Source organism: Cimex lectularius, unplaced genomic scaffold (assembly GCF_000648675.2).
Source record: "Cimex lectularius strain Harlan isolate CLEC.00 unplaced genomic scaffold, Clec_2.1 scaffold11, whole genome shotgun sequence".
NCBI classification, from domain to species: Eukaryota; Metazoa; Arthropoda; class Insecta; order Hemiptera; family Cimicidae; genus Cimex; species Cimex lectularius.
The window spans coordinates 2889139-2910954 of record NW_019392673.1 but is presented as its reverse complement, the minus strand read 5'-3'; the positions used below and the strand labels follow the sequence as shown (position 1 = coordinate 2910954).

At 34.0% G+C, this 21816-nt stretch overlaps 1 protein-coding gene across 2 annotated transcripts in view; it reads left to right on the top strand.

Annotated features, from left to right (window-relative positions):
* Nucleotides 1-21816, top strand: part of LOC106668311 — a 222177-nt gene that overhangs the window by 63051 nt on the left and 137310 nt on the right. For both annotated transcript variants that reach the window (XM_014396936.2, XM_014396935.2), the window contains exon 2: nucleotides 15342-15431. In XM_014396936.2, coding sequence (XP_014252422.1) covers nucleotides 15350-15431 — 82 coding nt within the window. In that variant the 5' untranslated portion in view covers nucleotides 15342-15349. The remainder of the gene's footprint in view (nucleotides 1-15341; nucleotides 15432-21816) is intronic.

Genomic DNA, 21816 nt, shown 5'->3' with positions numbered 1-21816 from the left:
AAATCGTACAATAATCCCCATTGTATCAAAATATTCATTAGAACGCCCGGAGAAATGGTTCCAACACATACCATTGGTTCAACGAGCAATAAACAGCACGTATCAGCGGTCAATTCAAACGACACCGTTTAAGCTAATGATCGGAGTTGAGATGAAACAACCTAACGAATTACGACTTAAAAGCATTATCGAAGAGGAGTACGTAAAACACTTTATGGACGGACGTGCAGAGGAAAGAATCAAGGCTAGAGAGCAAATTCAATCCGCTCAGGAGGAACAACGAAAAACCTACAACAGACGACGGAAGCCGCACCATCCTTTCAACATCGGAAACTTGGTGGCCATACAACGCTCACAATTCCATCCTTCAGGAAAAATCAACCGCAAATATCTAGGACCATACGTTATAACTAAACTTCGAGGACCAAACAGGTACGATGTTCGTAAGATAGGGAACTCTGAAGGACCACTACAAACGTCTACCGCTGCAGACTACATGAAACCATGGACGACTGAAGCTGATCAACTCTACGACACATCGTCCGGGACGGACGATATCCAGGATGGCCGAATGTAGGATGTTCACCGCCACTACGTCAACGGAGGCCCTACATGGCGGGAACCCTGTCTCTCCCCTCTATCTGGGCCCCAGCTGACAGTTTGAGTTGTTACCACCACGCGGTCCTACGAACACGTTTCTTTTTACGCTAATGTATTTTAATGTTAACTAGTTATCCTTTTACTTTTGTTTATGTGTTCTTTACCAATAAACTTTAAATCTTTATCTTTTTATTTGTGGGAGACCTTTAATTCCCTACATATATATATATGCCTTGGATTTATAAACATTGTTTAAATTTTACAAATAAATAAATTTATTCAATGCTAGAAACTTTCATATCCAAAAAAAATGAATATATACAATGCTAGAAAATGTTAGATAAAAAAATGAATATATAAAATGCTAGAAAATTTTACATAAAAAAATAAAAATATAAATAATTTGATTGAATCTAAATTTTTTTAGCATTATATAAATTCAAATTTTTTAATCTAAAATTTTCTAGCATTGAATAAATTCATTTTATATATTTTCGATTTAAATAAATGTACAGAGCAGGTACTCTTATCAGATTAAACTCTTAAAAAAGTGGTTTACATTTCTCCCTTGGCTTAACACCAAATATTATTCTTTAATTTTTTTGTTTTTATGATTTTTAAAGCATAATGGTCAACACCCCAAAATCGAACACTATAATTATACCTTGAAACAAAGGTGAAACAATACATTTCTGACAGCCCAAATATTAATTTATCCCTTCAATTTATAAATGAGATTACATATAGATGATAATTTACTACATACATTATCAATACGGTCATGCCAACATAATCTACGATCTATAATAAAACCTGAAATTATCACAGTCTACTGATTCATTGTTAAAAGTCATAAACCGATTTTTTGTCATACTCACTAAAAATTTGCATTGAAATGGTCATAAATTACATTTAATAACAACTTTAAAGCGTCAATATCACAGTTTAGTAAAAAAAAAAAAAAAAAAAGCCAGCAAGAATGTCAAAATATCCTTATTTAAATTTTTTTATCTCAACTTAAAACCTTATTAATTGAATCTTATTTAAACTATTGACATATAAGTTTAACTCATTTAAGAAAATAATAAAATAAATCGAGCTCGAAATGGAGCCCTGGAGTCATCCCACACTTAACCATACTTTGACTAGGTGAAGTATTATTTACAGGCACAATTTGACTTCTATCAATTATAAAGTCTGTAAAAAAGTCTAATGGGGATTCGTTGTGCCAAGATACAGCTTATTAACCTGAATCTTGTGATCGGCAGTATCAAATACCTTTGAAAGATAGTATAATAACATAATATTTTTATTATTATTGTGTGGTGTTTAGTGACCGTTAGTTAATTATTATTTGGACATCGTGAGATGAGGTGTGTTGTGACGTAGGTTTTAGAAAACCATTTTCTTTATCGTGCCAACGTTTCGATCTTTAGTGAGATCATCTTCAGGGCCTTGGATTTATAAAAATTGTTTAAATTTTACAAATAAATAAAATTATACAATGCTAGAAACTTTTATATCCAAAAAATAATTTATACAATGCTAGAAAATTTTAGATAAAAAAATAAAAATATAAATAATTTGATTGAATCTAAATTTTTTTAGCATTGTATAAATTCAATTTTTTTAATGTAAAATTTTCTAGCATTGTATAAATTCATTTTTTATATAAAATTTTCTAGCATTGTATAAATTTATTTATTTATTTATTTTCTTTTTTCACATCCTACATGTAATTTGTAAAGTTTAAACAATGTTTATAAATCCCAGGCCCTGAAGATGACCTCACTAAAGATCGAAACGTTGGCACGATAAAGAAAATATTTTTCTAAAACCTACGTACATACCTACACCGCATCTCACGATCTCCAAATAATTTATTATAATTTTTAAAGTTGTTATAAATATTTTGTAACATATTATTTATTGTTCCTAAGCCTATATCCTTACTGCTATTCAGATAAAATGTTAAAAGTATTTAAAAAATAAATTACCCCATTTACCTACAGTATATCCTAAAAGTACAATTTCTTAATTATGGTTTTATATGTTTTTTTATATAACTAAATTCTGGGACAGGTTGATTCTCTTTCTCTCTCTCCTTCTCTCTTTCTCCCTGGTTGACGCAAGACAGAATTTATTGGAAGATATACGAAGAATTCTTTGTTGTTATACAAAAGAAGTAAACGTACCTCAGAAAAAAATATCTTGCCGCGTTTACGTATTAAAAAAAAGTCAAGATAGAAAATACCTCATGAATATAGTTTACGAAAAAAATGCACTCATATATAATGGACATACTGATAATATGTAACATTGTCAGGCGATACTAAAATCAATAGGATACCATGAATTAAATGACAAATAAATAAGAAAAAATAGCGAATGATGGTAGGTCATATTACTGTACTGCGTCATGTAATAAAAATATGTTACGAAAAACGTACTCTTTTATTGATTATTATGTAAATATCGGTATTTCAAGAAAGCGGCTGGTCGATTTAAACTCAATTAAAAACCTTTCTTTTGAAGCTATGTTAATTGTTTTAAAAATAGAGGTCTAAGAACAAAAACTTTTTATTGCTATATCCATATAAATATAAATTCACTAGTTTTCGTGGCCCGCTTGATCAATTAATACCTTTCTGTTAATTAAGGTGTTTAGTTGAGATAAAAATGGAAAATGGCAAAAAGGAGGGAAAATTCAAAAGGTAAGGTTGAGATGGGAAGTTAGTGTCCGAATGGATCGAGGTCACGATAGCTCAAGTGGTAGAGCAGCGGCGTATCTAGTCAAAGATCGTGGGTTCGAATCCCGCTCGTGCCATTAACTTTTTTTCAACTCAACTAAAAACCTTAATTAATTCTAAAGTAATTGCATTAAAGTTTGCATTTTGGAGAGCGTGAAAATGTTAGTTTATTATTGTTGTTATTTTTATTTGCATGAAGTCACCTTAAATGAGGCAATTTCATAATCATTTTTATTATATTTATTGAATAATAAATTTTCATCTTGGTCCAGGGTGTCAGCTAATTGTCATTTGAATAAATTAAATTGTCGGAAGCAGAAGTGGTAGAGTAGCGGCGTACCTAGCCGAAGGTCGTGGGTTCGAATCCCGCTCGCGACGCTGACTTTTTAACTCAACTAAAAACATTAATTAATAGAAACATATAAATATAATTGCAATATATCAGAAATTCTAAAAGAAAGATATTTATGAGTAAAGCACTAATTTAAAGTTTTTTAAGCTAAATAAAAAGGTGGTTGAATATTAATTTTCCACGTGGTATTAGTATTGCAATTTTATTTAATTTCCGTTTTCTATTTTCGCCCGGCTGAATTTGTCTTGAACAGATAACGTTATCGAAAATACAAAAAAATACGTATATTAAATATTTTATTCTAGTTTTAAATTTTTGCGACCGAAACTTTTCTTATCTATTTTTGAATTTTTAAATGAGAACGTACACATTTTACCCAGTGTTTTAAAGGACGTTTTACCCTGAAAACGATGGCGCAATGAGATTGTAAATCGGTTAAGGAACACCAAACTTATAGCATACAATATGAAAAGAAATGTTTATTTTAATTTGGTTTTTATTATTTATTATTTTCATTTGCTCTTTTAGTGATAGTCGATTTTATAAATTTCTTCGGATCATGTTGACGAGTAAAACAAGTACTCTATATGTTTCGAACATGTAGAATTCTAAACAGGAGCGTAGATATATTCTAAAGACCTTTTTTTTAAAATGCCACCGTTTTTTTGCCAAAAATGTACCCATTGGCCACTGCTACATACAGCCGTCAACGTCATCCCAAGAAATTCATAAGTATCATCATCAATATATAAGTATTTTCCATAATGTGGTTCTTAATTTTTTTCTTGGTCTGTCAAGATTGTTTTGATATTGCTTACACAACTGGATTTTTAAAAAGAAATAACAATATTTTTTTAAAAAGAAATGTCAATATTAAAAAAAAAAATGATCGGGTTGTTATGTCCGGTTCATTCATTGAAAATCTATGAAAAGTTTTCTCGTCGTGCTGACGAGTTGTCCTTCCAGATATTTCCCAATCGCTCTCGGGTGAATCACAAATCGCTTTTTCGTGTTGCATTCGATGATGAGGAGATATCTATCTGCTGGAGGTGCATCAAAAATCTACCTCATAATTCTGATGAACAACTAAAAATTTTGTTGTATGTTTTCAAAAATATACACGCCTCCCTTTGAAAGACGGGAAGTTTTTTTTTTCAAAAAACAAGAATGTGTCCTCCGAGCATACAATTTTAACCCATATCGCTCCCATCTTGCGCATGGTTAATATTCGTTTCAGATCTTTAGATTTGGATTACAGAAGAAAATAATCCCCGTACATCCTGTGGACTGATGTATCCAAGTTCATCATAAATGGTATATACAATCAGTGGAATTTTCGACCTGGCGCAAAAAAAACTTGGAATCAAGTATCAATGACATCATCAAGTTTTTTTTACCATTCTACACCAAACTGTGTAATTCTTTGAATTGAAAATATGATTGCGTTTTCAGTGAAAAAATCTTTTTAAACACTGGGTAGAAAGTATTCTTCTTTAAAATTTCAAAGTTATACTGGCTCTGAAGTACCCTGACATCATATATTTTTAAAAAGGGCTAACACTAACTAGATAAAAATATTAAATAAGTATTTGGTTTTTCGATAACATTATCTATTCAAGAGAAATTCAGCTCGCTATTTAAAATTGGACAACCTATATACATATATAAATTATTTTTCGCTTGTTAAAAAGTTGCTTGATGAATGGGCTAACAGACTTGAAGGAAATGTTCTCTGGTCGTAATTGAAGCCGGAGGGCTCATCCTGCTGTTGACGGCCGGCTTTTGGCCCCTTTTTAGGTCAGGAGTCAGTTGAAAACTTTTATTTTCAGAAGGTCTCTTCACAACGCCTTTTTCCCTTTGAAAGCGAGTAAAGGAGAGTAGGCTGAGCGATCCAATTTTCTGTTCTAATAGCCCCGGTTGTGCTGTCGCTTTTGAACAGGATCCGGTCATCCCTTATTTTTTGTGAGTGAAATTTTCCTCTGTTTTATTGAGTAATCAATCGGCCACTAACCTTGTAACTTTGACCAGGTATATGAGTTCGTGCGTAAATATTATTGGGTTGTCCGGAAAATAATGCAGGATTTTAAGTTTTCATTAAAAAAAATCTATATAAAATATTCTGTTTACGTTTACAGGATTACTCATTTGTNAGTATATGTATATATATATTATAATAACCAATAACGACAAAGTGTGACGACGTAGATTAGAGTCGGCTTGGCTATAAAAATTGTTAAACGTAGGTTGGTTGGTGTGGTCATGTTTTTGTGGATAACCGATTTTCAGGCGGCTGAAATCATTTATCGAATTTTGGATTGTTTTTTTTCTATTTAATCCTTTGCTTTTCATTATTTGGCCGTTGTACCATTTTCGTATGCTTGAGACTTTTCAGTCTGATTTTTTCCCACTTAAATTTGGAAGTGTTTTGTTTCATTTTTACGGTGTAATATAAAGGATTCGGTAATAAATACCTGAGTTTTGCCATAATCGGAAAGAATGGTATTTAAAATTTTTTAATTTCTTTTTGCAAACATGTCTCGGTAGAAGGATGATGAAAAATGGCCGAATCATTGTTAACAAAGCGTAAAAGCGTGATTGCATTGGGAGATTGCTGTGCACGCGGTGAAAAAGGGGAATATTTCATTACGGGATTTTTTCCAGCGAGCGGACCTCCAATTCCAGCTTTACTGCAACAGCTTCAAACGTTAAAAGCAGCACTTTAGGAAAAACGGTCTTGTTGTCTTTACGAATGGAACCCAAATGGGCAGAGTTCTGCCGGAATTTTCCGTCACATTGGATGCACATGATGGAACTCGACCAGCCGGATCGGTAAATTTATGCGAAGTTCGAAAAGTGACAAAACATAGTAAAAATAGAACGGATTATTTATACCTTATTTAAAAATAACTAAATTAGTATGAATTAACGTTGTGAAAACTTTACAAACCCGCATCATTCGTCTTTGACAACACTTGAAATGATAAATTTCAAAAGTGTTTGAAAACAAGAGAAGCTGCTTTCGAAGTTAATTAAAGTTCGGAATTCAAAGGAAATATAGTCGACAAAAAGTCGCGGGAGAGGCATGAAAGGTTTCTCCCTCGGCTGCGTGGGTGGCGAAGCTTAATCAAATCCAAGCCAAGTGATAAATAATATTAACTGAGAACCTTTTGTATATTATTTTTTTCTTCAACAGCCCAAATGGGCAAAATAGGTTTAACCTGATTTCTGCTTCCGACAATTTAATTTATCCAAATGACAATTAGCTGACACCCTGGACCAAGATGAAAATTTATTATTCAATAAATATAATAAAAATGATTATGAAATTGCCTCATTTAATGTGACTGCATGAAAAAAAATAACAACAATAATAAACTAACATTTTCACGTTCTCCAAAATGCAAACTTTAATGCAAAAACAATTACTTTAGAATTAATTAAGGTTTTTAGTTGAGATGAAAAAAAGTTAATGGCACGAGCGGGATTCGAACCCACGATCTTTGGCTAGATACGCCGCTGCTCTACCACTTGAGCTATCGTGACCTCGATCCACTCGGACATCAACTTCCTATCTGAACCCCACCTTATGAGTTTTCCCTCCTTTTTGCCATTTTTCAAGTGGTAGAGCAGCGGCGTATCTAGCCGAAGATTGTGGGTTCGAATCCCGCTCGTGCCATTAACTTTTTTCACCTCAACTAAAAACCTTAATTAATTGTAATGATTTAATTGGTCAAGCGGACCACGAAATTAGTGAATTTAAAGAATTACTTTAGATGTAATCACTAGTGCTGATGCATGACATTATTGATTGTTACTATTATTATTGGTATATAAATAAATGCATGGGAATAATATGTCAAATAAGATATAGAATATCAACACAAAAGATATACGAATTATTATAATAGTAAAAATGAATAATAATACGCTTATTCTCATTGCCCTGATAAATATCGAGTACTATAGAGTAGTGAGAACGAAGTCTGGTGTGTGAATGTAATTTATTAGCGCGAATGTAGCGCTTAGTATCAACTATTTTGGGAAATATCGAGAACTCTGGGGTAGAGTGAATAATTGTGGAGTATTTATTAGCGTGAATTGCAGGGCTTATCTTCATTTACCTCAGAAATAACGAGCACTATGGATTTGTGTAAATGTATCTTGTTAGCATGAACGTAGTGGCTTATCTCCATTACCCTGATAAATATCGACTACTCTGCGGTAGTGTGAAAAAGTCTGATGTTAGTGTGTGTGAATGTATTTATTAGCGCGAATGTAGGGCTTAGCATCAATTATTTTCAGAAATATCCGGTATTCTGGGTTATAGTAAATAATTGTGGAATATGCGTATAATTTATTAGCGTGAATGGCAGGGCTTACCAACATTTACGTCAAGGAAAATCGAGTACTATGGAGTAGTGTAAATGGGAACATGTTAGCATGAATCCCCATTACCTGATAAATATCGAATACTCTGCGGTAGTGTGAAAAAGTCTGATATTTGTGTGTGTGTGTGTGTGGGAATGTAATTTATTAGCGCGAATGTAAGGCTTATCATCAATTATTTTCAGAAATATCGAGAACTCTGGGGTAGAGTGAATAATTATGGAGTGTTTATTAGCGTGAATGGCAGGGCTTATCTTCATTTACCTCAGAAATAATGAGCACTATGGAGTTGTGTAAATGTAACTTGTTAGCATGAACGTAGTGGCTTATCTCCATTACCCTGATAAATATCGAATACTCTGCGGTAGTTTGAAGAATTGTGTGTGTGTGTGAATGTATTAGCGTGAATGTAGGGCTTATCATAAATTATTTTCAGAAATATTCGGTATTCTGGGGTAGATTGAATGAATTGTGGAGTATGCGTATAATATATTAGCGTGAATGGCAGGGCATATCTTCCTTTACTTTAAGGAATATCGAGCACTATGGAGTAGTGTAAATGTAACTTGTTAGCATGAATGTAGTGGCTTATCTCCATTACCTGATAAATATCGACTACTCTGCGGTAGTGTGAAGAAGTCTGGTGTGTGTGTGTGTGTGTCTGTGTGAGAGAGAGAGAGAGAGAGAGAGAGAGAGAGAGAGAGAGAGAGAGAGGAGAGAGGCTTATCATCATTGTGTGAATGTAATTTATTAGCGCGAATGCTTATCATCAATTATTTTGAGAAATATCGAGTACTCTGGGGTAGAGTAAATGAATTGTTGAGTATGCATGTCATTTATTAGCGGGAATGGCACGGCTATTCCCCAATTACTTTAAGAGATATCGAGTACTCTGGGGTAGGGTGAATGAATTGTGGAGTATGCATGTAATTTATTAGCGGGAATGTGGGGCTAATCCCCAATTACTTCGATAAATATCGAGAGCTCTGCGGTGAATGCTAACCAGACTGTGTTTATCCACAATTGACAAAGCCCCTGTACAGAGACGCTAGCAATAGTATAAACAAAAGAGAGTTACCGTTATATCATACAACGTCAATAACCTGGCTGGAGAAACATTAAAAAGCAATCTATGTTAAATCAATGAGAACTTTGAAAGAACAATTTAACTGAATGCAACAAAATGGTAAGGAATTATTTTAAATTTATTTTTCCAACTGTCTTCGCAAATATTATTAAGGTCTGTACCGACCAACATTGTAAGAATGACTAGATTTCGATTTTTTGTAGGCAATTGTTAAAAAACGTCGACGAACCCCGAAGAGCATAACTCCAGAAAAGTCAAAATTATAGTGAGAAGTAATACCAAGTCGAAGGCTTTGAAAAAATCGGTATATGCAACGTCAACTTGAGTTATTGAGTTGAAGGCATCAGTGAAATTCTTCGGGGAGGTTAGGAGAGGTATTAGTGGAACTGCTTTAAAGAAGCCACGTTCATCAGATATTAAGGGAAGGATAGAAAGAGAATGTACAAGAGATTAGCGTAGATTAAAAATTATGGACTGAATTGGATGATAGTTTCTAGGGGTTGTGATGGGAAGGTTAGTGCCTGGGTGGATCGAAGTCGTGATAGCTCAAGTGGTAGAGTAGCGGCTATCAAGCCAAAGGTCGTGGGTTCGAATCCCGCTCGTGACACTGACTTTTTCATCTCGACTAAAAACCTTAATTAATTGAATGATATTAATTGGTCAAGCGGACCACGAAAACTAGTGAATTTAATAGTTTCTAGGGTTGGTCCACTCTCTTGTTCTACATAAAGAAATGATCTCACTTGTTTTTAAACATGTGGGAAATTCGCCGTTAGAAAGAGACAAATTAAGTAAGTAGTGGAATGATTTGACCAGTGAGCACAGTATTCCAAGTTGAAGGAAGGCATCGTTTGTGGAATTAGTGGTTAGTGGATAAATATTGGTTTTCTGTCTCTGAAGCATTAGTAAGCACAGGATTGACTTTGTCCTACTGATATATTAAGTTGTATTTTACATTTAAACTATGGTCCGGCTATTATCGATGTGTTTAGCCTTATTCTGATTCTATGAAATTACTTGCAAGTTGTGACAGAAAAGAAAAATAATAAAAGAGATAAATGTCAACTTAGGTGCGTTTGGTTTTGGTGAAGCGAATTAACGTATATCTGGGGCAAGTACGATAAATCAAAACAGCGAGAACATGCGGATCAATGTGATTAAGGTCAATTTTGTTGTTAGTGCTTTAGTTTGTTGTATAATGAAGAAAAATGCATCACTGAACAAATAGATAAAACAAAACCGGCAAATTCGCTTGTCTTTTTGTTGACCTTATTTGAAATTTAAAAAAGTTCATCACCAAATAATGATATATTTACATCAATCATATTTTTATTAGATACATCATTCAAAAACCCTCTAAAACATAATACATATTTTGGAACTTATGAAAATAAGTTTGTAGTTTTTCTGAATGTAATTGATTTAAACCGAACCACATTTGGATTCGGTCCAATAGCAGGAATCGGCTGACCATAGTCAATTACTATTGATTTGATTTAACCGCTGTCAATAGTCTAACGATGACCAAATTATTAAATAATAGAAATGTTAAACAATTTCTCTTAATGAGTAATTTAATTTAACACGGTTTTTACACAGCTATTAGGTTGGCAATAAAATTTCGACTTTTTACAGTATATATAAATATGTATATTTTATATACCTAGCATATTTTTAACTATTCGGAGATGTATGCAATGTTTCAGGTAGCACGACTATTCATTTTGCATAAAATTCCCAACTTTTGAGTCCAGAAACGTTTGAACACTTTCAAAACTTTAAAATTTTTGGCTATTTTATTAATAGTAATCGCAATGTGAAATGATCGGGTGTGATCAAATTTGTCAATTCGGATTAGATAATATTTGTTTGGCCGTCTAAGCAACGTGGGGGGCGGCGTTGTCGCGGCGACACCTTTTTTGTTTGCTAGTGCAGGCGGTTTTTGTTTTGTTTGAAAGGCTCAACGGGCTAACTGCTCACAGTACAGTTAACAATTAAAAGTTTTCCCTTGTGATAAAAGCACAAAATGCAAAGTGCCGGACCTATCCCAAAAAAATGCACAGTGGTTGGTGCATTTGTCGTGTGGGAACAACTAGGAGCCGTTGAGCGGGTTGGCAATAAGCTTTCTTGCGGACTATGCTTTTGTATGTGATCCAATTTTCATACCTCTTGCCAATCTATGAAGCAACGGGTCGTAATAGTTACTACAGAGGAGTGAAGAGCAAAATGAAATCCGCCAAATTCCATGTGATGAACAAACCCAAGTCATTGGATGTGTTTTTCAATGGTTATTCAGAAAGGTATTTTCTGTTAGCCTATGCCTCAATATGTCATCGTCCACCTCCGAAGTACGTCCACTGAGCGTATCATCTTCAAGAACAACATTTCCTTCTCTAAATGGAACAAACTACCGTTGAACTTAACGAACATTCACGGGTTTACTATTAAACCCTCTACAGACATTTTCGGATGCCACAGTTCATTGTTCCCTTTTTGGAATTCATAAAGTAAATAATGGCTTAAATGCGTTAAATCTAAAGACATGATTACCTATTAAATTATTCTACACAACTAAAGAAATTGAAAACAAAAACTAAGGCGAATTAAAGCCTTTTAATTTATGGATTAAACAAGCGTATTTGTAATCGAAAATAATATACACAAAAAATGTAAATATTGAGCTAATTATTCCTGAAAAATGACAGTACTTTCTTGCCATGTAAGTAAATAAATAATTTTAGCAAGCAATTAATTTTCTTACAGATTCTGGATAATTATGATTTTTTTCCTAAGGCATAAATGATTTGTTGCTCTTCTTCCTCATAATTGTATTTTTTTAAGTAGGATTAAGATTTTTAAGTACTACAATTAATTAAGGTTTTTAGTTGAGATAAAAAAGTCAATGGCACGAGCTAGATTCGAACCAACGACCTTCGGCTAAATATGCTGCTGCTCAACCACTTGAGCTATCGTGACCTCGATCCACTCGGACACCAATTTCCCATCTCAACCGCACCTTATGAATTTTCCCTCCTTTTTGTCATTTTTCAAATTGGTCAAGCGGACCACGAAATTAGTGAATTTAATGATTTAAAATGAAGTATACTTCACTAAAGCTGTCCGTGGCCATTTCATTTGTCGTCGAGAATCCAATCCGATTACACGACATTTGAAAAATGGCAAAAAGGAGGGAAAATTCAAAAGGTGCGGTTGAGATGGGAAGTTGGTGTCCGAGTGGATCGAGGTCACGATAGCTCAAGTGGTAGAGCAGCGGCGTATCAAACCGAAGATCGTGGGTTCGAATCCCGCTCGTGCCATTGACTTTTTTTATCTCAACTAAAAACCTTAATTAATTGTAATATATAAATTGGTCGAGCGGACCACGAAATTAGTGAATTTTTAAGTACTTTTGACCGCAGGGTCACTAAGATTCGAACCCGGAACCTTTACAATGATGAGTCACAGTAGTACCCCGCATACTTCAATCAACTTTAAGCTGAAATGTAAGGTTTTACATATAAATTCAGCAGTGTGAAATAGGGGTAACTTGGGTATATGCTCCCTATGCAATTCTAGTTCCGTCGAGACTGTTTCACTTTTTGGTGGAGTGCTCGATTTTGGGTGAGATTCGGTTCTTACACCTTGGTTGTTTGGCTCTCCCAAGAAGTAAGCTATTGCGGTTCTTGAGTTTATTTTTCACAAATTTTCGACGCTTTATTCGGTATGCTAAACATGCTTGGAGCTACAGATACGAATTGATTCAAGAATTTAATTTTTAAGTTTTATTCTTTCATTGTTATGAAGCCATCAACATTTTGGATATAGACTTCATTTTTAATACTAGTTCGCTTGTTTACTTTTTTTTTGTATTGCGCATTTAGTATTTTGTATTTTATTTGATTTTATTGTTTTGTATATTTTTTCTTTTCTCTCTTTTTTTTTCAATTCTTCTCTCTTTCTTCTCTAAACTGCATATATGTTTGTAAACCAATGACCTCTCGCAGACGGATCGGACGATCCATGTCCGTAATGCTTTTGTTCTTTAGTATAACGAAGAGTTTTAATTTTGTTTTAATAAAGCAATATTATTATTATATTATTATACAATTTAAAAAACTTATTGATTTTTGATAAGGAAATAAACCTTATTCCTGCCTTATTTTCTTTACAATTTGGAATGCAAGTAAGTGGGACTTCTGAAAAGGCGAGAGTACAAAAAGAGTCGGATTCGGCGTATTTTAGCATATCGCGACGGTTTATGATTCATGAGTGGCTGATCCTCGGCCGGGGAGTGCATGCTCATTACATTCGCAGCACGAAAGCCCTGGCGGAATGGAACGGTCTTATTTCTAGTGCGATCCCTTTTACAAATAACAAAAAACGCCCTTTAACCGCCCGCTGAGCACTGAAATCGGGTCCTTGTAAGTAGGAAACGGCCTCCAATCGGAATGTTAGCCCTTTTTATCGGAAAGCCAGGGTCAGAAACCCGTTTATGGCTGAAATTGCCGAAGTCGTTGCCGTCCCCACAAAGTCACCCTTAGAACATAATCAATATTTATTTTAAGGCGACTGCCGGATTGTAATTGAGACGATAACGGTCCTGGGCTCGAATCCCTGCGTTGACAATGGAATTATTTGTAGATAGATTTAGATAAATAATTTTTTTCATATAAACAAACAGCAATGATAAAAATGTCATGTGATAAAAGATTTAAAAAAATGGGTGTCCGAGTGGATCGAAAGTCATTCGTAAATAACTCAAGTGGTAGAGTAGCGGCGTATTTAGCCGAAGGTCGTGGGTTCGAATCCCGCTAGTGACACGGGCTTTTTTTATCTCAACCAATACCTTACATAAAAATTAATTAATTGAAAAAAAATTTCAAAGCGTTCATTTTTTTGGCGGTCGTTTAATGCATGAGGAATTCAACTTTCGAGCTTTTTCACTTTTCGAATTGAGTTAAGGTGGTCAGCGATGGTCGATATGCTAACTGAAAGATTCTCTGCAACTTCTTCAACAGTTGTTCTGAGATTTTCTTCGACCAAAGCTCACCATCAAATCATCAAGGAAAGAAATCCTTCCACGACTTTCTTTATCTTTCAGGCTAAAGTCTGCCTCTCGAAATTGTTTAAACTATCTCTGAACAGTGCCCTCACACACTCTGCCATTGCATCAGACTTCCCATTAGTGTGTGGTGTTTAGTGAACGTTACTTGATGATTATTTGGAGGTCGTGAGATGGGGTCTGTGTGACGTAGGTTTTAGAAAAACCTTTTTTTTTTATTGTGCCAACGTTTCGATCTTTATTGAAAAATCATCAGGGCTCAAAGTGTCTGTTTTCCGTATAGATGTGTCATTCTTGTGTGACGTGTTGAGAGTGCCCAGACACACAAGAATGACACATCTACACGGAACACAAACTTTGAGCCATGAAGATGATATCAATAAAGGTCGAAACGTTGGCACGTTAAAGAAAATGTTTTTCTAAAACCTACGTCACACCAAATTTCCCATTAATGCTTTTGACCGTTTCGGCCCAGTTTCGACTGAGTTTACGCAAAAATACGCGTTGACATTTTGGTAAAGACTGAATTATTCCCAGGTAACAAAATGCTATTAAAGTAAAACATTTTTGTTTGGAAGAGAATTAAAAAGTGTTGACATTCGTACAAAAGAAGAAGCCACCGACCGTAAACAATTTATTATACAAGGGGTAAGGGCAAGAAAACATGAAAACATGCATAATTTTCCTCACAAATCAATAAAACGGATCAAATTATGGTATGTTTATTTAAAAACTTAGAACTTCACAAGTAATATAACACAATCACGCGCGGAGAGACACACGAACATATTTATTGCTCGGTTCGGAGTTTTGCTAATCGGTAAAATGAACCGGGTGTCCCATTACACGGTGGTCTGCCTTAGATAAAGGCAAAGAAGTTGCCGGTCCAACAGTTTTGAGGCAATGGGCTGGAACTAAAACGGGATTAGCGGCAACCCAGTCATCATTTTAAGCGTATATCACTCTTGACTATGCCGGCTTCCTCAGATGGCAAATCCGTCGCCCCTAATCTAACATCCGTGACATTTTTTGTTTTATACACATAACCTATTTATTAATTTGATGAAATTAAAATTGTACAAAAGTTGTTTTTTTCTTTTCTAGATAAGAAAATGATAGGACAGGGTTGGACAACACTATGGGTGTGTCTCCTTGTCGCGAGCAGAAGTTTCGTCAGCACGGCGCCTCCAAAAGGTAAGCCTATTTTTTTCTTACCTTGACCCATTGCAAGTCAAGTGGTTGAATAAAAAGCTGCGAGAGATTTCTGGAGGAAAAGAGTTTGGATTTCAATGATAAAATAAACTATATCTCTCCCAATACAACTACACATCTCTCTCCCAATTTAAAGGTTAATTATAAAGTCAGCGCAATTTATGGCAAAGAAAATTTACTTAAAAATAATCACACATCTATACGTTTAATTAAAAACAAATTCATATATCCAATTTATCGTGTCAAAACGAAGAAACTACAAAAAAATAAGAAAGCTATCCAGATTAAACTTAATCTACCATAAACTAACAAAAATTAAATTTATTTTAAAAAAATTCTAATTTTCACCTTGGTAAAAATCAATAAATCCCCTTAAACATTATAATTGAACTAACGAGGTTGGTGGGGCACGGATTTGGACTTGTTTGGTGATTCTACATTCCAAAATATTGGACACGAATACGCCACTTTTTGTGAATAGACCCTAGTTTCTCCAAACAAAAATTTGTATATTGTAATGCATTTTTTAATAGTTTTTGTTCACTTATTCAAACCAACTATGTGAATATATAATTTTATTGCATTTTTATGTAGATTTTAATAGAAAAATAGCAACAAAAATAAAGCTATCAAAGTTTATCAATAACCAAAAATTTTTAAAAACTAAATATTTTTTAAGTAAACTAGGTCTTTTTTTCGTTAAACTAATATGAAATAGCGTTTCAGCACCTCTAGAGATCCCTAAATATAAATTTTTATTTGAATTTAAATCTATAGATTTTTTTACCCCTGAATTTTTTTTCGATTTTTGGGAGGTCATCATCGGAATATGTGATTGAAACGCTATAATTCAAAAATGGTTAAAAATATGCTAACTTTTTTTTGCTAATGCATTTTTTTAATAGTTTTTGTTTACTTATTCAAACCAACTATGTGAATATATAATTTTATTGCATTTTTATGTAGATTTTCATAAAAATATACCAACAAAAATAAAGCTATCAACGTTATTCAGATATCGTGAGATGCGGTCGGGTGTGATGTAGGTTTCAGAAAAACATTTTCTTTATCGTACCAACGTTTCGATCTTTTATTGAGATCATCTTCAGGGCCTGGGATTTACAAACAATGTTTACATTTAACAAATACATTTAGGATGTGGATAAGCCCTGAAGATGATCTCAATAAAAGATCGAAACGTTGGCACGATAAAGAAAATGTTTTTCTGAAACCTACATCACACCCGACCGCATCTCACGATATCTGAATAACTATCGATTAACGGTCACTAATCTCTACACAAAGCTATCAAAGTTTATCAATAACCAAAAATTTTTAAAAACTAAATATTTTTTAAGTACACTAGGTCTTTTTTTCGTTAAACTAATATGAAATAGCGTTTCAGCACCTTTAGAGATCCCTAAATATAAACTTTTGTTTGGATTTAAATCTATCGATTTTTTTTACCGATGTTTTCTTATATTTCGACTTCAACAGTTTAACTTACGATTTTTCCTTTTTGATGGTGGGATAATAGGTCATCTCAAAAAAGCACAACCAGTTTTGCAATGGTTCAAGTAGGGGTCGTCAGTATTAATATTTTATAACAGTTTATTAAAAAAAAAAAAAAAAAAAAAAAAATCGGAGTCTGAAAGAGATATCTACCATATTGGCTTTTTTTTTTTTTTGCTTGAACCATTGTGTTAACTGACCTGAGGAAGGATTAAAATAAATCCGAAACGGTATGGATAAAAACTGGTTGTGGTTTTTTTGAGTTTTTTTACCCCTAAAATTTTTTCGATTGTTGAAAAATCATCATCGGAATATCTGATTGAAACATTGTAATTCAAAAACGGTATTTATGCTAACGTCAAACACACCGTTTAAATGAAGTGGAAAGTAGCTTTCTAACGATGTATGCACCATTAAAATATATAAAATATTTCTATAACAAAATACAAAAGTAGAAAAATTATTTGTCATAAATTGACCTTATTTTTTTTTAAATTACCTTATTTTTTCCGCCTTTAATCGCGACTGGTGCAACTGACCCATGTATGGTTCATATAAAATCGATAAAGAGAGATGACAGACGAAAAATCGCACGGACCAGCAACAAAATATTGACGAAAAGCGTCTGGCAGACCTGGATGATCTGAAACCAGGCATACCATAGAAAACTGCGAAATGTCAAAATATGCCAAGCAGACCAACTCAGTGGGGAAGAGGCCTGGATAAAAAACCTTTACAATTAAAATATTTAATAAATTGAAAAAAAACCTTAGAATTTAATTAGAAAATAATGTAATCAGAAACACAGTTTCATGTTCAAACTCGTTATAACCCTTGGCGATAAGCTTAGGCTTTTATGAATAAAAAAATAACTCACTTTCCTGCTTTCGAATAATTAACACTTCCGTTTTACTTAATTTTCATAATGGATGTTTCTTAATTGATATTATTATACTTTTTGACCTTTGCTCGATAAATTCTCATGTATTAATAATTGCTTTAAAGGTCTCGGGACGTTTTATTAAGGCGAGTCTTGGCTTGATCGGATCGTTTTCTTAATGTGCAAGCCTCGAAAGCTTTCAACGCATTCCATAAGGCTGCTTAATTCCAGCAATGTTTGCTGATAGGGGGTTTATGAAGTTTAATTGTCCTATTCGACATGACAAGACGGTTGTACATGATTATAAATCAGGATTCGCGAAGGGAAGACGCGGCGTGGGCCCGACCATTGAGCACGACCTGACGGCGGTGCCGGCTTAGCATATCCCGCGCCTTCATTTGACGGCTTCTATCTTCAATTAAATTGGGACGTAAATGGAAACCACTTCGGCATCGAAAATGGGAAGCGGTGCCGCCATTGTTCTTCCGCCCCCGTCAAACTTAATAATCACTCCATTCGGCTGTCGAGGTCGACTGGGATTTAACCATTAAAATAATATATTTCAAAAAAAGAAGAAGATTTATATGGTTCCGAAATAAGTACAGGCAATAAAAATTAACAAAAACAAAGAGGTGTTGAAGTTTAAAAATATTCCTTTCACGTGAAATTAACAACAGCCAAAATAAAAGGAGAAGATATTTCAATTCAAAATTGTTCTTTACTTATTGGTTTGCATATAAAAAATAAGTATTACATTTCGTTTTCCGTTTAAAAAAACAATCTGTGTCATAAATACTGCCCGAATAGTTTTTTTAAAATATCATATTCTTTGTTCTGTTATGCAGTAAGGACTGGGTTCAAATCAGTTTTCAAGTGGGCGAAATCAATCGATGACGGGATTTCACTACCCTCAGCTATTGTTGTCAGGCCGGACCAGATACTCAAAAAATACATGACGTAGATCGCACATAAAGGGAAGTAAAAAAAACTACATCTAGACGTGTATCAAATTATAAAAGATAATCAATTACTCTTTGATATTTCCGAGTGATGATATTTTCGATGATTCGGAAATGTACGGTCCAGAGAAGGATATTGCAATATGATGTGTCGAGTGCGCTGGGATGTGTTTGAGGATAACAGTCAAAGGAAAAGCTCTTCCAAGGATCAAAGGGAAGTTTTAAACCTATGAATGTTAAATCGCTCCTTGTATACTGATGTGTGTACCATGTTATACAGAATACAAATCATATTCGCTTTTTATCTTTGAGCTACTCTTATCCCGACAGTAATTAAGCCAAGAATATACAAAGAAGGAATTTTCATCAGCTTAATTTTACATTTACAAAAACTTCTATTTAGTGACCGTTAATGATTAATTGGAGATCGTGAGATGTCAAAATGAAAGCTCCCACACCAGTAACAAATAAGTCTGATGTAATTTACAAAATCAATTGTATAAATTGTTCGGCAACTCGGTATTACATCCCAATATCTGGATTAGAGGGTAAGGCAAACTATCTATGATGGCAAACAACCCTAAAAAAATACCTAAAAATCCTGCAGCACCGGCTACCCGCCATTTTAAACACCAACACAACTTTGATTTCAATAATCCAAAAATTTTACACACAGAACAAAACAAACATAAACGTAACTTTTTAGAAATGGTTGACATCAACAGAGATAAACACAGCATCAATTACAGGACAGACACATGTAAAGTCAGCCGCAGTTATCATAAACATATATATATAAAAACATATAAAATAATCATTACAATACATAGTTTAATTTTTCAACAATTTGTCTCTCATTTCCCTAATTATCCCCGTCTGTATAATCCTGAATTCAGGCCGAACCATTACATATTTTTTCCCAGTGTCGGCTCCTTTCACCTCAAAGAAGCCGTCTCCTCATATAAAAATGATCTATTCCTACTTTTGTCCCAACTCTTTCAAAATCCAACGTATATAAACAAAATCATCTCAATGGCACTCTCAACACGACACACAACCGTGACACATCTATACTGAAAATCAACACTTAGAGTGAGTACAAATATTTTGTAAAAATTCATTTTTTCACGTCTTAAATGTTTTTGTATAATTTAAACAATATAAATCCCAGGCCTTGAAGATGATCTCAATAAAGATCGAAACTCACTATTTTTCATGGTCCCCTTGACCAATTAATTAAGGCTCTAAGTTGAGATAAAAAAGTCAGTGTCACGAGCGGGATTCGAACCCACAACCTTCGGCTTGATATGCCGCTACTCTACCACTTGAGCTATCGTGACATCGATCCCCTTGGGCACTAACTTCCCATCTCAAAAGTAGCGGCGTATCGAAGGTCGTGGGTTCGAATCCCGCTCGTGACACTGAATTTTTTATCTCAACTTAAAACCTTAATTAATTGAAAGATCGAAACGTTGGCACGATAAACAAAATGCTTTTCTAAACTTACGCCACATCAGACCGCATCTCACGATATCCAAATAATCATTAACAAAAACATTTTGTATTTTAGTTACATGCATACGCATATTAAAAAAATGACAAATAAACATGAAAACGTGAAATGATCTGAGCGTTGTTAAATTTTTCCCAGGTAAAAAGCTCTGTCTCGACCTTTACTTGGTGGCATTCATTAACAAAGTCCGTTTTAACCTTAAAGGAAAAATTTAGAACAAAGACGATTCAGATCGACATAAAAAAAAGATAAAACAAAAATATTTATATTCTAACATTTATCGAAGAGGAGAAAAGTTCAAATGTATTTCAAATGAATTCTACTTGTGACCTGAGGCGAGAGAATAGGCAAAAACAACCACTGTTAGCATGCAAATGTATGAAAATGTTGCCCGATGACTTTTGTTTCTTTAGCAAGTTAAAACACCTTTCTCAGGAAAAATGACACGCTTTGTTTTATGACATATTTTATTGATAAACTAAAAACAGTGCAAGATACAAGATGGTATGTAATGCTTGACGGTTTCAGCAGTTTTTTAAACGGACGTAAATATTAATCGGAGAATTGATAACATCAAAGAAATGACTGTGCTAAAATGTTTATTTTTTTTATTTATTTATTTTGGCCTTATGAACTTTGCATATTAGCCATGACGAATTCTTATATATGTTGTTCAAATTGGGGGTTATCGGGAAAAAAGGGCCAGAGGCGACGGTGGGAATCGAACCCACGACCGCGGCGTGAGAGTCCCTCATGCTAACCACTCGGCTACCGCGCTCCCCCGCGTTATTTTTTATTTATTGATAAAATTTATCGCGACATATTATTTGGAATACCGGAGTTTTCCTTTTTAAATGGCCCGGCTGTTTTCTATTGAACCAACGACACTACAAACAAAAGTGTATATTTATATATTGTATGCATGTTTTTTATATAAAATAATTTTAGTCTAGTTTCAAATTTTGACTTTTAGTGGAGATTATATTATATAAGGTGCGTCAGTCCCGTTCAATTTCAAAATTTCAAATACGTCCCTATATTGCTGACACATCATTTTAAAGCAGTTTTTACGCTGAAAACAATGGTGCAATCAGATTTAAAATTGGTCAAAATATGACAAAGTTATAGCAACAAGTTTGAAAAAAAACGCGTTTCATTTGTTTCGTTGTTAATTCCAATAATTTACTTCTTCATTAAAGTGAACATTAATTGCCTTTATTGTTTACATTCTGTTATTTTTTATCAAGCGAGCATTTAGTCTGCTACATTTTTTAATCACATTTCATGTTCAAACTGCCTGCCTTGTGTAAAGATGCAAAGATTTGCTCTTTCTAATCTCTCTTCACCGGTGCTGAGAGTGTAAATTCAGAGGAGATGGTTTGACAAGTATATTCTTCTTTGCCACAGTTCTTCAACTGAGGTTGCTGGGTTATGATTGGCGTAGACATTGTTTTTCTAAATGGGCTCACAGAAAATAGCCAAGAGGAGGTAAATCGAGCGACC